Source organism: Panthera tigris, chromosome C1 (genome assembly GCF_018350195.1).
Source record: "Panthera tigris isolate Pti1 chromosome C1, P.tigris_Pti1_mat1.1, whole genome shotgun sequence".
Taxonomy (NCBI): Eukaryota; Metazoa; Chordata; class Mammalia; order Carnivora; family Felidae; genus Panthera; species Panthera tigris.
Window position 1 is genome coordinate 104,343,110 of NC_056667.1, and position 14,413 is coordinate 104,357,522.

At 37.2% G+C, this 14,413-nt stretch overlaps 1 protein-coding gene across 7 annotated transcripts in view; it reads left to right on the forward strand.

The window, feature by feature from the left end:
* RPRD2 (regulation of nuclear pre-mRNA domain containing 2) overlaps positions 1 to 14,413 on the forward strand; it is a 96,419-nt gene that overhangs the window by 47,762 nt on the left and 34,244 nt on the right. For all 7 annotated transcript variants that reach the window (XM_007088061.3, XM_042994022.1, XM_015540194.2 and 4 more), the window contains exon 2: positions 1,653 to 1,782. In XM_007088061.3, the coding sequence (XP_007088123.2) occupies positions 1,653 to 1,782 (130 nt within the window). The remainder of the gene's footprint in view (positions 1 to 1,652; positions 1,783 to 14,413) is intronic.

Genomic DNA, 14,413 nt, shown 5'->3' on the forward strand with positions numbered 1-14,413 from the left:
GAGAGTGAGAAGGAATGTGGTGAAACAGGGGGCTTGAGAAGAGTGGTAAAAATTTGAAATCACTCTTACAGCAGATGAAAGAGGATGCTGATTAAGAACATGTGGAAGGGGGGGCACCTGGGTGGTTTAGTCGGTTAAGTGCCCGACTTTGGCTCAGGTCATGATCTCACTGTTCTTGAGTTCGAGCCCCATGTTGGGCTTTGTGCTGACAGCTCAGAGCCTGGAGCGTCTTCAGATTCTGTGTCTCCCTTTATTTATGTCTGTTCCTCCCCTGCTCATACTCTCAATCTCAAAAATAAAGATTACCAAAAAAAAAAAAAAAAGAACATGTGGGAGCACTGTAGCATTGTAGTGGCAAGGGCCCAGTTGAAGGAGACTAGATTTATATGGTTTCAGTCCTCCTGGTGGTATGATTTTTCTCCAGCACAATCCAGGAGCAGAAATAAAGGTACAGTAAAGGGATTTAGATTGATCCAGATTTAGGATTTTGTTGAATGCATGTGATGGAAAGGCTAGATTAGGGAAGAAAAGGAAAAGAAAATGAACGTTTTTTTATTTTTTTTATTTTTTTTAACGTTTATTTATTTTTGAGACAGAGAGAGACAGAGCATGAACGGGGGAGGGTCAGAGAGAGAGGGAGACACAGAATCTGAAACAGGCTCCAGGCTCTGAGCAGTCAGCACAGAGCCCGACGCGGGGCTCGAACTCACGGACCGCGAGATCGTGACCTGAGCCGAAGTCGGCCGCTTAACCGACTGAGCCACCCAGGTGCCCCGAAAATGAACATTTTAATAAAAGAATGGTTTAAATAATAGATCAAAGACTGTGGAATTGATAGGGAAAAAATTGAGTAAAAAAAAGTGACTAAAGTTAGAGAAAATATAGAACTTAGATCTTGATGAACAGATAGAAGGGGAGTGGGAGGCTATGGTCAGAAAAGGGGATTTTAAAATGCACAGAAGAGTGGTTCTTGGAGGTCACTGAATTTAAGATAAGATATTGAGAGACTAGAAAATGTGATGGATCATCCAAAAGGATATTAAACTTGTCTAGGATATAATGAAACTTGGGGTGGTTTTGCTTGAGGTTCTAGAAGGCAGATTGATTTGGCCTTTGAAAAACTTAATCTAGGTGTGGGGTCAAATTACTTGTCCTAGGACCTAGTGCTGTAAGTAGCAGATAGCAGGATTTAGGTGTATGAGTAGTATGTGGACTAGTTGATTTAAAAAAAAAAAAAGAGTCTATCTACAATAATAATGTAGAGGAGGTTAAGCAGTTTGCCTAAGGTCACATTCCGGGTGGTTCTAAAGCCCATACTCTTTCCTTTAACCCTGGTGTATTTGCAGTAAGCTGAGCTTCCGGAGAACAATTTCATTTTAGCTTCTCCAGAGATAATGAGGTTTTTAGTGCCAAACATCTACAAAGTGAAATGGAAATCTACCCAAGGAGCACCTTGAACAGAAAATTGACCTGAAGTAGTCAAGGTTTTTAGGTACCAGTTTCAATAAATTGATCCATTAGTTCATTTTTCTGTTTATCTGTTATATACCCATATAATAGTTTACACAGTTTGAGAATACTGTATTTAGAATAATTGAACTAAGTGTAATTTGACTCATTTGGTTTAATTTATTGTCTTTTGTCATTTCTAGCTGCCTATCCCCACCGTTTGAATCTCTTCTACCTTGCTAATGATGTCATCCAGAACTGCAAAAGGAAAAACGCAATCATTTTCCGTGAATCATTTGCTGATGTCCTTCCTGAAGCAGCTGCTCTAGTGAAGTAAGTAAATTCTTACTGCTTTTTGGGATCTAGGCTTAGAAAATTACGAATTTTAGTTCGCCTTTTTACCTGTTAGTAAGAATTGTTAATAATTCTACATGCTTAAAGACCAAAGGATATTTTGCTCAAATTGTTCATGTAACTTTCCCACTAATACACATATTTTTCTTTTAAACATTCTTTCTTCTCTCTCTCTTTTTTTTTTTTAATGTTTTTATTTATTTTTGAGAGAGAGAGAACAAGTTGGAGAGGGGCATAGAGAGAGGGAGACAGAGGATCTGAAGTAGGCTCTCCACCAACAGCTAAGAGCCTGATGCAGGGCTTAAACTTTCGAACCCTGAGATCTTGGCCTGAGCTGAAGCCAGACACTTAACCAACTGAGCCATCTAGGTGCCCTTCTTTCTTCCCTTTTTGAAAGCTTGTTTGTTATTTACTCTCTCCCTCTTTACTACCTTGACCATATATATCTCTTGGTCATATTCTTTGGTTGGGAGTACTTTCCAACTGTTTCTTCTGTTTCCATATTCTTTTACACATTTCCTTTCTTCTTTCAGTCTTTTTGAAATCTTGCACCCTCTATGACATCTGTGTAATTAAAGAGAGATGGAAATATTCCCAACCTCATATTGATTTATTCCATCCTTAGTGAAATTGTATGCAGTGTTTCCCAAAGTATGGAATACTTAACATTTGATCTTACTTTTACTCTGTATTAATAGTGTTTTCCTGGTGTTTCACCCATATTTGCAAGTTGTTTATTTGGTTTAAGAGGCATACACACCCAACTGGAGGGTAAACAATTATATGGAACAATCAAAATAGTTAAATATTAACTCAAATTATATATTGACTAGCATAGTATTATATACTTGTATAAATAATGTGACTATTGCATATTACCGATCCATTTGTTAGTATTAACCCATTAAAAACAGAACGATCCCTTTTCCTTCCTTTGGATTATTAAGTTGAGGTGTTTATTTTGGTCCTACTTGAATGTGCTATGTAATACAGGTTTATACCCACGTCAGAGTACATAAAATAGAGGTGCCTGGCTGGCTCAGTCAGTAGAGTGTGTGATTCTTGATCTCCCACAGTTTGTGTGAAAATAGGTTATAAATTCAAAATTGTTATACAAATATTATTTGCAACTCACGGTGACTAACTTTTCAGGGAAGCATATTGAATTTTATTATTTCTTTTTACAAAATGAGAAAACTGAAGCCCAGTGCAGTTAAGAAATTGCCCAAAAGTAAAATGTCAATTTAGTAAAAGAGGTGAGAATAGAATTGAGATTTTTTTCTGACTCTGAGTCCCCTATTTCTTTCTTTTTTTGTTGTTAATTTTCTTTTTTTTAATTTACATCCAAATTAGTTAGCATATAGTGCAACAATGATTTCAGGAGTAGATTCCTTGATGCCCCTTACCCATTTAGCCCATCCCCCCTCCCACACTCCCTCCAGTAACCCTGTGTTCTCCATATTTATGAGTCTCTTATGCTTTGTCCCCCTTCCTGTTTTTATATTAATTTTGCTTCCCTTCCCTTATGTTCATTTGTTTTGTCTCTTAAAGTCCTCATATGAGTGAAGTCATATGATACGTGTCTTTCTCTGACTATTTTCTCTTAGCATGATACCCTCCAGTTCCATCCACGTAGTTGCACAGGCAAGATTTCATTCTTTTTGATTGCTGAGTAATACTCCATTGTATGTATATACCACATCTTCTTTATCCATTCATCCGTCGATGGATGTTTAGGCTCTTTCCACACTTGGGCTATTGTTGATAGCACTGCTATAAACATTGGGCTGCATGTGCCCCTTCGAAACAACACGCCTGTATCCCTTGGATAAATACCTAATAGTGTAATTGCTGGGTCATAGGGTAGTTCTATTTTTAATTTTTTGAGGAAGTTCCATACTGTTTTCCAGAGTGGCTGCACCAGCTTGCATTCCCACCAGCAATGCAAAAGAGATCCTCTTTCTCTGCCTCCTCACCAACATCTGTTGTTGCCTGAGTTGTTAATGTTAGCCATTCTGACTGGTGTGAGGTGGTATCTCATTGTGGTTTTGATTTGTATTTCCCTGATGATGAGTGATGTTGAGCATTTTTTCACGTGTCAGTTGGCCATCGGATGTCTTCTTCAGAGAAGTGTCTATTCATGTCTTTTGCCCATTTCTTCACTGGATTATTTGTTTTTGTTGTTGTTAATTTTTTTAATATTATTTATTTTTGAGACTGAGATAGAGTGTGAGTGGGGGGAGGGCAGAGAGAGAGGGAGACACAGAATCCGAAGCAGGCTCCAGGCTCTGAGCTGTCAGCACAGAGCCCGATATGAGGCTCAAACTCATGAACCGCAAGATCATGACCTGGACTAAAGCTGGACACTTAATAGACTAAGCCACCCAGACACCCAGCCACCTGTTACTTCTATTTTACTGTATAGTCCGCCTAAACTTAACTTACATTTTTTCATTTTTTTAAGTGATTATTTGAGAGAGAGAGAGAAAGAGCACCAGCAGGGGAGGGGGCAGGGCAGAGAGAATCCCAAGCAGGCTCCATACTGTCGGCATGAGCCCCACAGGGGGCTTGATCTCACAAACTGTGAGATCACAACCTGAGATCAAGAGTCAGATGCTTAACCAGCACCCAGGCGCCCCTTTTTTTCATTTTTTTAAAATGTCTTACTTACAGTTTTTCATCTTATAATGGCCCCTTAGTAATTTAAATTCTTGTCTCTACATTTCTTAGTTACCAGAGGCTGATTATTTTCCTATTTCTCCCTCCTTTTCTCTCTGCCTTTAAATTTCCCATTATCATCTCTATTTGATGTATTTATATTATTATGATATTCTTCTAACTACTTTCTCAGTGTCTGATATCCTTTTCATTCACTTCAGGCTATGATGATTTAACACTATAGGCTCTGGAACCAGTGTACATGGGTTTGAATCCTGGTTCTGCCACCTTCCAGCTATATAACTTTAGGCAATATAAATTAGCCTCAATTTAGGGGAGGTGGGAAGGGGGTAAGCTAAATGGGTATTAAGGAGGGTACTTGTGGTGAGCACTGGGTGTTGTATGTAAGTGAATGAATCACAAAACTCTACTACTGAAACCAATATTATACTAAATGTTAACTAACTGGAATTTATTTTTAATTTTTTTTTTTCAACGTTTATTTATTTTTGGGACAGAGAGAGACAGAGCATGAACGGGGGAGGGACAGAGAGAGAGGGAGACACAGAATCGGAAACAGGCTCCAGGCTCTGAGCCATCAGCCCAGAGCCTGACGCGGGGCTCGAACTCATGGACCGTGAGATCGTGACCTGGCTAAAGTCGGACGCTTAACCGACTGCGCCACCCAGGCGCCCCAACTAACTGGAATTTAAATAAAAACTTGAAAAAGAAAAGTAAATAAAACTAGTGGGTTTCCACATCAAACCCATAAAAAAAAATAAATTAGCATCAGTTTTTTTATCTGTATATTCTTATCTGTATAAATCTGCCAATAATAGTACCCACCCCATAGAGTGTGGGAACTAAATGAGTTAATATTATATAGAGAGAGTGCTTAGAAAAGCCACTGGCATATAATGAACACTTAATAAGTGTTAGTTGCTGCTGTGATGTTGAGGTTGACAATAACGATTACTCCTGTGATTATTATTAACAAATTAATGTTACCAAATCACTGTTGTGACCCTTCTTTTAAAAATATTTTTACATTAGTATATAATTTAACACATTCCTTTCCATGTTTGTTATTCTTTGACTCTCAAACCAATTATATAATATAATTAGAGGCAAAAAGTATTATCTTCATTTTGCAGATGAGAATACTGATAATAAATGATACAAAACTACTTTAAGATAGGAAATTGGGGACACCTGGGTGGCTCTGTTCTTGGGGCACCTGGGTGGCTCAGTCGCTTGAGCATATGACTCTTGATCTTGGGGTCATGAGTTTGAGCCCCATGTGGGGTGTAGAGTAAATACTTAAATAAATAAAACTTTGAAAAAAGAATGTAGAAGGTGGGTATGATTACAGATGTTCCAGACCATAAAAGAATAATAGGAACGGCTTTATTCCAGTGAATTTGGAAATTTAGACAGTATGGTTAAGTTCATCAAAAATACAAGTAACTAAAATGGCTCAAAGAAAAAATTCAGGACTTAATAATCCTATAACCACCGAATAAATTCGATCAGCAGTCAGAAATCTTTCCATAAGAACATCCCCCTGTTTTGCAATGGGTTTGCCACCCGAACACAAGTGTCATGAAAACCACCGCTAAAGCCAAGCCAGAATGGTAAAGGAGAGGATTTATATCAACACTGGTTGTTGTTGGAAAACAAGTCTGCCACTGCTGGCCACTTGATCACAAATGTGATGGGATGAAAAATAAGAGAAAGCAGCTGCTTTTATGGGAATGGGCTCCTTCAAGTACTCCTGGATCTTCGATAAATTGAAAGCTGAATGTGACCATGGCATCACCATTGATACCTCCCTGTGAAAATTAAAGACAGCAAGTCTTATGTGACCCTCAGTATGCTCCAGGACACAGACTTTATAGAAAACACGATTACAGGTACATCTCAGGCTGACTGTGCTGTCCTGATTGTTGCTGCTGGTGTTTGGTGAATTTGAAGAAAGTAACTCCAAGAATGGTCAGACCTATGAGCATGCCCTTTTGGCTTACACATGGGGTATGAAACAACTATTTGTTGGTATTAATAAAATGGATTCTATCAAGCCGTCCCACAGATAGAAGAAATATAAGGAAATCATTAAGGAAGTCAGCACCTAACATTAAGAAAATTGGTGGGGTGCCTGGGTGGCTCGGTCAGTTAAGTGTCCAGCTTCAATCCAGGTTATGATCTCGTGGTTCATGGGTTTGAGTCCCACATCGGGCTCTGTGCTGACAGCTTGGAGCCTGGAGCCTGCTTCAGATTGTGTCTCCCTCTCTCTCTCTCTCTCTGCTTCTACCCGTCTCGTGCTCTGTCTCTGTCTCTCAAAAATAAATGTTAAAAAAATTTTTTTTAAGAAAATTGGCCATGCCCCTGTATGAATATTTTATAGCAGTTCTGTAACTCATTTTCAGTAGCTGTGTTAATGTGTTTGTGATTGCATTTTTTGGTGTGTTTTTTTTTGGTGTGGGGTTTTTTGTTTTTGTTTTTTTTGGTGATTGCATATTTTGGCATGAGATGATACTACTTTATCAGAAGCTAATGAGAACAGATTAAATATGGCTTTAATATATACATAATTTTTGCATCAGGTGAAGGCACTAATGATTTCACCATACGCTGTGAAAAATATTTTCAGTAATGTAGATGAAGAAAAATGGTGAAATAATTGAATAGTAAGTATTATAGGCTTGATAAAATGAAAACAATTTATATGTTATCATGCTTGCATTGCAATTTGTAATTTGTTGCTAAAAGAGAGAGTGCAAGCAGGGGAGGGATAAGAGAGAAGAAGACAGAGAATCCAAACCAGGCTCTGCACTATCAGCACAGAGCCCCACATGGGGCTCAAACCCAAGAACTCTTGAGATCATGACCTGAGCCGAAATCAAGAGTAAGAAGCCTAATTGACTGAGCCACCCACCCAGGTTCCCGTGGTATTTGCTTTATACTTACTTTGTAAATCTAATTTGTAGTTGTTAAAGAATTATAGAATGTAACCAATGGGATCATAAAACTGTAAAAAGATATATGGAGACTTTGCCATTAGCTTCATAGGAAATCCAAGGGCTAAAAAGGATTTAGCAGGGTTGCTGGGTACAAATCAACATCTAGGAATCAATACGTTATTTCAATATGTCAGAAATAACCAACCAAAAAATATAGAAAAACATTCATAACAGTAACAAAAGTTATAAAGCCATATTTGGTATCTAGAATAAAAGGGTGTTAAGACTTCTCTGGAGAAAATTATAAACTGTTACAAAAGGTAATAGCATGTAAGTATAGTACACTTTAATAAAAATCCCAATAGGACATTTAAAGAAACTTGTTATGCTGATTCTAAAGTTCATATAGAAGAGTCAATGTCTAGAAGTAGCCAAGACTGTTGGTTAGCAGTGAGTAGGACTTAACTTACGAAACATCAAGATTTATTATTTGACTATAGTAATTATAAATGAATGTAGTATCAGTGTAAGGATAGATTTAAGGAACAAAACAGAAAGCCCAGAAATGGAACTATACATGTGTGGGAGAAGTTGTAATGGTAGAAGTGCATTACAAATCATTGGGGGAAAAATGAACTCTTCAATAAGTGAGTTTGGAACGTAGGCTTTCCGTGCAGAAAAAATAAAATTAAATATTAAATGTTTTTCTATACCTTACACACAAATATATTCCAAATAAATTGCCTTAGTGTATAAAACAAAACTTTTAAAATGTTAGAAACACGGGCACCTGGGTGGCTCAGTTGGTTAAGCATCTGACTTGAATTTAGGTCATGATCCCACAGTTCATGAGTTTGAGCCCCACCATAGGCTCTCTGCTATAGATCCTCTTTTCCCCTCTCTTGCTGCCCCTCCCCTACTTGCTCCCACTCTCTTCTCTCTCTCTCTCTCTCAAAAATAAATAAACATTAAAAAAAATTTATAATTAGAAAAATGTTAGAAACAAATCTACTTTTATGATTCTAATGGTTAAAAAGCTCTTATAAAGACACAAAGAACTGATAATAAAATATTTATGAATTTAATTACATCAGCATTAGAGTTCTGCATTATATAAGACACCATAAAATTAATGACAAGTGACACACTAGGGAAAATATTTGTTATAGGCAAATAAAAAAGATAAGATAAAAAATAAAAAAGATTTTAGAGGTAAAATCTATCTTCATCTAATTTCTAAACTCCAAGGTTTTTGATTAAATACTGATTATTTCCTTAAGTTGACTTATTATTTAGTCTTCCATTCAGTCAGTTAGCAAATATTCACTAAGCACCTGACACATGAAATCCCAGAAATAAGATATTGATCAAAAATACTCCCCTGAGTGAGGTACAAGATTGTGCTGTTTAGCTCTGTTTATTTTGACTGTGATTCCTGGGCACCTCCTCCTGTACTCTTTTTCTTTTTTTTTTAAGTGTATTTATTCTGAAAGAACGTGAGTGGGGGAGGGGCAGAGAGAGAGCGCAAGAGAGAGACAACTCCAGGCAGGCTCCACACTGCCAGTGCAGAGCCCCACATAGGGCCTGAATCCACAAAATCGCAAGACCATGACCTGAGCCGAAACCAAGAATCTGAAACCCAACTGACTGAGCCACCTAGGCACCCCATCCTTCTGTACTCTTCATCAACTTTATGCTTTGAAATAATTTGCCAATACTTCGCTGTTTTAAAGTCAGAAATGGGGGGTGCTAGCAAAGGAAGCATCTGTTGGATATCTTAGCAATTCTATAAGGTCAGCTTGTTGTTTGTTACTTATAAGTCAAACAACACAGTTTATAATTAATTTCTTGTGTTGTATGTGGTAATAATTGTACATTCTGTAGAAATTGAGATTGTGATCAGTAATGGCTAAAATAGAGGCCTAGAATAACAAGGTAAATAAAACTGCCATTCTGGGTTTTGTTTTGGTTTTATTTTCACAGAATTCCTAAATATAAGAGAGGGATGGTTGAATTGTAGAAGTTTGAGAGTTCTGTGTTTGTATAAATAATGAACAAATTTAGGAATTTTAGAGCCAACAAATTATTAAAAATCACTTTTACAAATGAAGAAACCTAGAGATACCTGGCTGGCTCAGTTGGTGGAGCATGGGACTCTTGGTCTCAGGGTTAAGTTCAAGCCCTATGTCAGGTATAGAGATTACTTTAAAAATAAAATCTTTTAGAAAGTTTTTTGTTGTTGTTAATTTTTAATTTTCTTTAGAGAGAGAGAGAGAAAGTGGGGAGGGGCAGAAGATGAGAGAGAGAGAGGGGGAGAGAGAGAGAGAGAGAGAGAGAGAGAGAGAGAGAGAGAGAGAGAGAGAGAGAGAGAGAGAATATCCCAAGCAGGCTCCATGCTCAGCACAGAACCCCATGCGGGACTTGATCCCACAGCCCTGGTATCATGAGCTGAGCTGAAATCCAGAGTTGGGCCACTCAGCCGACCGAGCCACCCAGGTGGCCCTTAAAAAATAAAATCTAGGGGCGCCTGGGTGGCTCAGTCAGTTAGGCGGCCGACTTCAGCTCAGGTCATGATCTCGCGGTCCGTGAGTTTGAGCCCCACGTCGGGCTCTGTGCTGACAGCTCAGAGCCTGGAGCCTGTTTCAGATTCTGTGTCTCCCTCTCTCTGACCTTCCCCCGTTCATGCTCTCTCTCTGTCTCAAAAACAAATAAACATTAAAAAATAATAATAATAAATAAATAAACATTAAAAAAATTTTTTTAAATTAAAGTGCAGAATGGGCAAAGGTATTTGTAATGTTGGCAAAATAATTAATATTTTATATATAAAACTTAATCCTTAGATAAACACTAAAATGCTAGTGATCAGATAGGCACAGTTCACAAGAGAAAATATTACCTCATTCCATTGATCAGTTTTAGTGTTATTAAAGGTGGGGTATCCAGACATTTGTGTATGTCCTGATAGGATACAGTATAGAGTATATAGTATCATTAGTTAAGTATTCACTCTCCCAAATTTAAGCATGTATGTAATGCAAATAATTTTCATCTAGAAGAAATTCAGGCAGTGGAACAAGTTAAATGACACCAACAGAAGCAAATAAATAAAGCTAGAGTGTGGAATGTTCTGCTGGAGAGCTGACCCCTCAACTTTAGCATTAGTAAATGGCATGGGAAAAATACTGAGAACAATGTAATCTAATTGCTCTAGATTAAAAAAGATTTAAGAGACATAACCAAATGCAATGTGTTGACCTTCTTTGAATCCCAATTCAAACAAACCAACCATAAGTGGACATTTTTTAAACATTCAAGGAAATTTGATTGTAGAACAAATGAAGATGGTGCCAGTGAATTATTGTTAATTTTATTAGGCATGATAGTAACACTGTTGTTGTATAACCAACTGTTAGAATTTTTTTAGAGTAGGGGCAAAATGACATGATAACTGGGATTTGCTTTAAAATACAGTAAAACCTTGGGGCACCTGGGTGGCTCAGTCGGTTAAGTGTCCGACTTCGGCTCAGGTCATGATCTCATGGTCCGTGAGTTCGAGCCCCACGTCGGGCTCTGTGCTGACAGCTCAGAGCCTGGAGCCTGCTTCAGATTCTGTGTCTCCCTCTCTCTCTGACCCTCCCCCATTCATACTCTGTCTCTCTCTGTCTCAAAAATAAATAAACATTAAAAAAAATTAAAAAAAAATAAAATACAGTAAAACCTTGAATGTAACTTGTATTGTGACTGTTCCTCAAAGTGAGCAAACATTTCTAACAAATTTTAACTTGATAAATGAGTGATGTCTCGCAATATTAATAGTATATGATGCCGAATGTCACATGATCACAACTGACCCGATGGTTCTTGAAATTCACTTTGATATACGAGTGCTTTGGTTTACAAGCATGTTTCTAGAACGAACTGTGCTCACAAACCAAAGTTTTACTTTAGTGCAACAAAGTGGCACCTGCCTGGCTTAGTTGGTGGAGCATGTGACTCTTGATCTTGGGGTTACAAGTTCAAGCCCAACATTGGGTGTAGAGATTACTTAAAAATAAAATCTTGGGGTGCTTGGGTGGCTCAATTAAGCCTCTGACTCTTGATTTCAGCTCAGGTCACGATCTCACGGTTAGTTACATCGAGCCCTGCATCTGGCTCCATGCTGAGCGTGGAGCCTGCTTAAGATTCTCTCTCTCCCTCTTCCCCTCTCTCCCGCTCATGCATGCTCTCTCTCTTTCTCTAAAATAAAAAATAAATAAATAAGCCTTCAGTTTGGGGCATGTGGGTGGCTCAGTTGGTTAAGCATCCAACTTCAGCTCAGGTCATGATTTCACAGTTCATGGATTCGAGCCCCACATTGGGCTCTGTGCTGTCAGCTCAGAGCCTGGAGCTTGCTTTGGATTGTGTCTCACTCTTTCCTCTCTCTGCCCCTCCCCCGCTTGTATTTGCTTGCTCTCTCTCAAAAATAAATAAACTAAAAAATAAATCTTCAGTGTAAAAAAATGAAAAGGAAAAAATACTGTAACAAAGAAAAGATAGATGAAGAAAATGTGGCAAAATCTTGAAAATTTTTTAGGTCTGGGGTGATTCTAAGTATAATGACATTTTTGAGAGTAAAAATTTTTTAAGAGGGTAAAATGGTTAAATTGGGATTAGGAATACAAATTGAAGTGAGACCAACCATTGCTGCAGAAGTTTGGTGAACAGTATGTTTACACTGGTGGTTGGAGTATAACCCTCTTAGAAAAAAACATTTTGGCATTATTAAGGAGAAAGACTTGGATCAAAAAATACTTATTGCAGTATTAATTAAAGTAACAAATCTAGAAATAACCCTAAGTATACGTAACAGTAGGCAGGTGATAAATTTTGGATGATAGAGTATTGTCATTATAAAAGTAATTTTTAGGGATGCAAGGGTGGCTCAATCGGTTGAGTGTCCAACTTCATCTCAGGTTATGATCTCACGGTCCATGGGTTCGGTTCGATCCTTGCGTTGGGCTCTGTGCTGACAGCTCAGAGCCTGGAACCTGCTACAGATTCTGTGTCTTCCTCTATCTCTGCCCCTCTCCTGCTCACACTCTGTCTCTCTCTCTTTTTCTCTCAAAAATAAATAAACATAAAAAATTTAAAAGTAATTTTTATAAGGAATTGATTGGAACATTGGGAAATGCTTGTTTCATTAAATGAAAAGAATAGAATACAGTTATGGACACACACATACATAATATAAAATTGGTTTCATATACAATAGTAGCATCCATATTGGAAAAAAAGACTTAAAGGTAGAATACTGAAGTTGGTAGACTGTAAATCTCCATTTGGTGAAAATCAGTCAAGTTTTTCTTTATACTTTCCCATAATTATTTCAGTGTTATGTATACACATAATATGTATAGTATAATGTGTATATATTATATATAGTATTTATATTATAGTGGTTATAAAATATAACATACTTATATATACTATATACTACTATAATATTACTGTGTAAATACTATATATACTATTATATGTAATATATATATATATATAAATATATATATAAATATATATATAAGTGTGTATATATATATATATATATACATATATGTATATATATATAAATGTATATGAGAGGAAGATTATCAGCATAAAAAACAAGAAATGAGAATAGAGTGCCTTGGTTCATAAATCCGTAGAAAATATCTGTAGAAGTTTAATACAATTTTCTCTTTCCTATACATGCTGTTATTTGGTTAAAAAGTCTTTTGTGATACATGATGTTACAGATTTAAAGAGTCTCCTGCTTGAAAGGAGCCATAAAACCGGTATCACTCAGTTTTTTATCTTCAGTCTCCATATGGGTTGGTGGATTCACCTGGGAAGAGATTAAGTTCCCATTTTGTCTTTTTGTTTTGTTTTGGTTTGTTTCTTTTGCATTGTTTTTCTTCTACAGTTTCAGGTAAGACATGATTTTAATTTTTGCTTCCTGATAATTGTTTAATTTTTGCTTCCTAGTAATCAAATACTTCTACTTTAACAATATTCCTCCTTAAAGTGTGATGACCAGCTGATGCAGAACTCCCATCTGTAAAGCAAACAGGAAAGTGATAACCCTCCCCTCCCTCATTCTAGATATGTTTTCTTACAGTATTAGGGGATAGCTTTCTGAAAAACTTGTTACAGTACATGATTGATTCATGATTATTTCCAACTATACCTTTAAGAAAAAGCACACTTTATAGCATTGCCAAATACTGTACTCTCATTCTGTACTAGTATAGTTGGTTTGGGGGCCAGATGCTTCTATATTAGATTTCATTTTATTAAATTCACCTGCTCTTTTGGAATGCCAGTTGCATCAGTGAGCACGTGGACCAGCCCTCATAACTTCATATCCGTCAGAAGGCTTAGTGCACTGTCCATAACCTCATAAACGTCATTGATAAAAAGTGTTAAATAAGAATGTTTATGATCTTAATGTGTCAACTGTACTTCAATTTTTAAAAATTTAAATAAAAACGAAAATGAAAAATTTTTAAGAGTAAAGATTTTTTTTAAATATGAAATTTATTGTCAAATTGGTTTCCATACAACACCCAGTGCTCATTGCAACAGGTGCCCTCCTCAGAACCCATCACTCACCCTCCCCTCCCTCCCACCCCCCATCAACCCTCAGTTTGTTCTCAGTTTTTAAGAGTCTCTTATGTTTTGGCAAAAGAGTGAAGATTTTAGCTTACTAGACACTGTAGGGAAAAATATTTATTTATTTATTTATTTATTTATTTATTTATTTATTTAGGAAGAGAGCATGCGAGCAGTGGAGGGGGCAGCGGGGGGGAGGGAGAGAGAGAGAGAGAGAGAAAATATCTTAAATAGGCTCCATGCTCAGTGTGGAGCTGAACGTAGGGCTTGATCCCACAACCCTGGAATCAACCCGAGCTGAAGTCAAGAGTCAGACACTCAACTGACTGAGCCACCCAGGCACCCTGAAAAAAAAAAATATA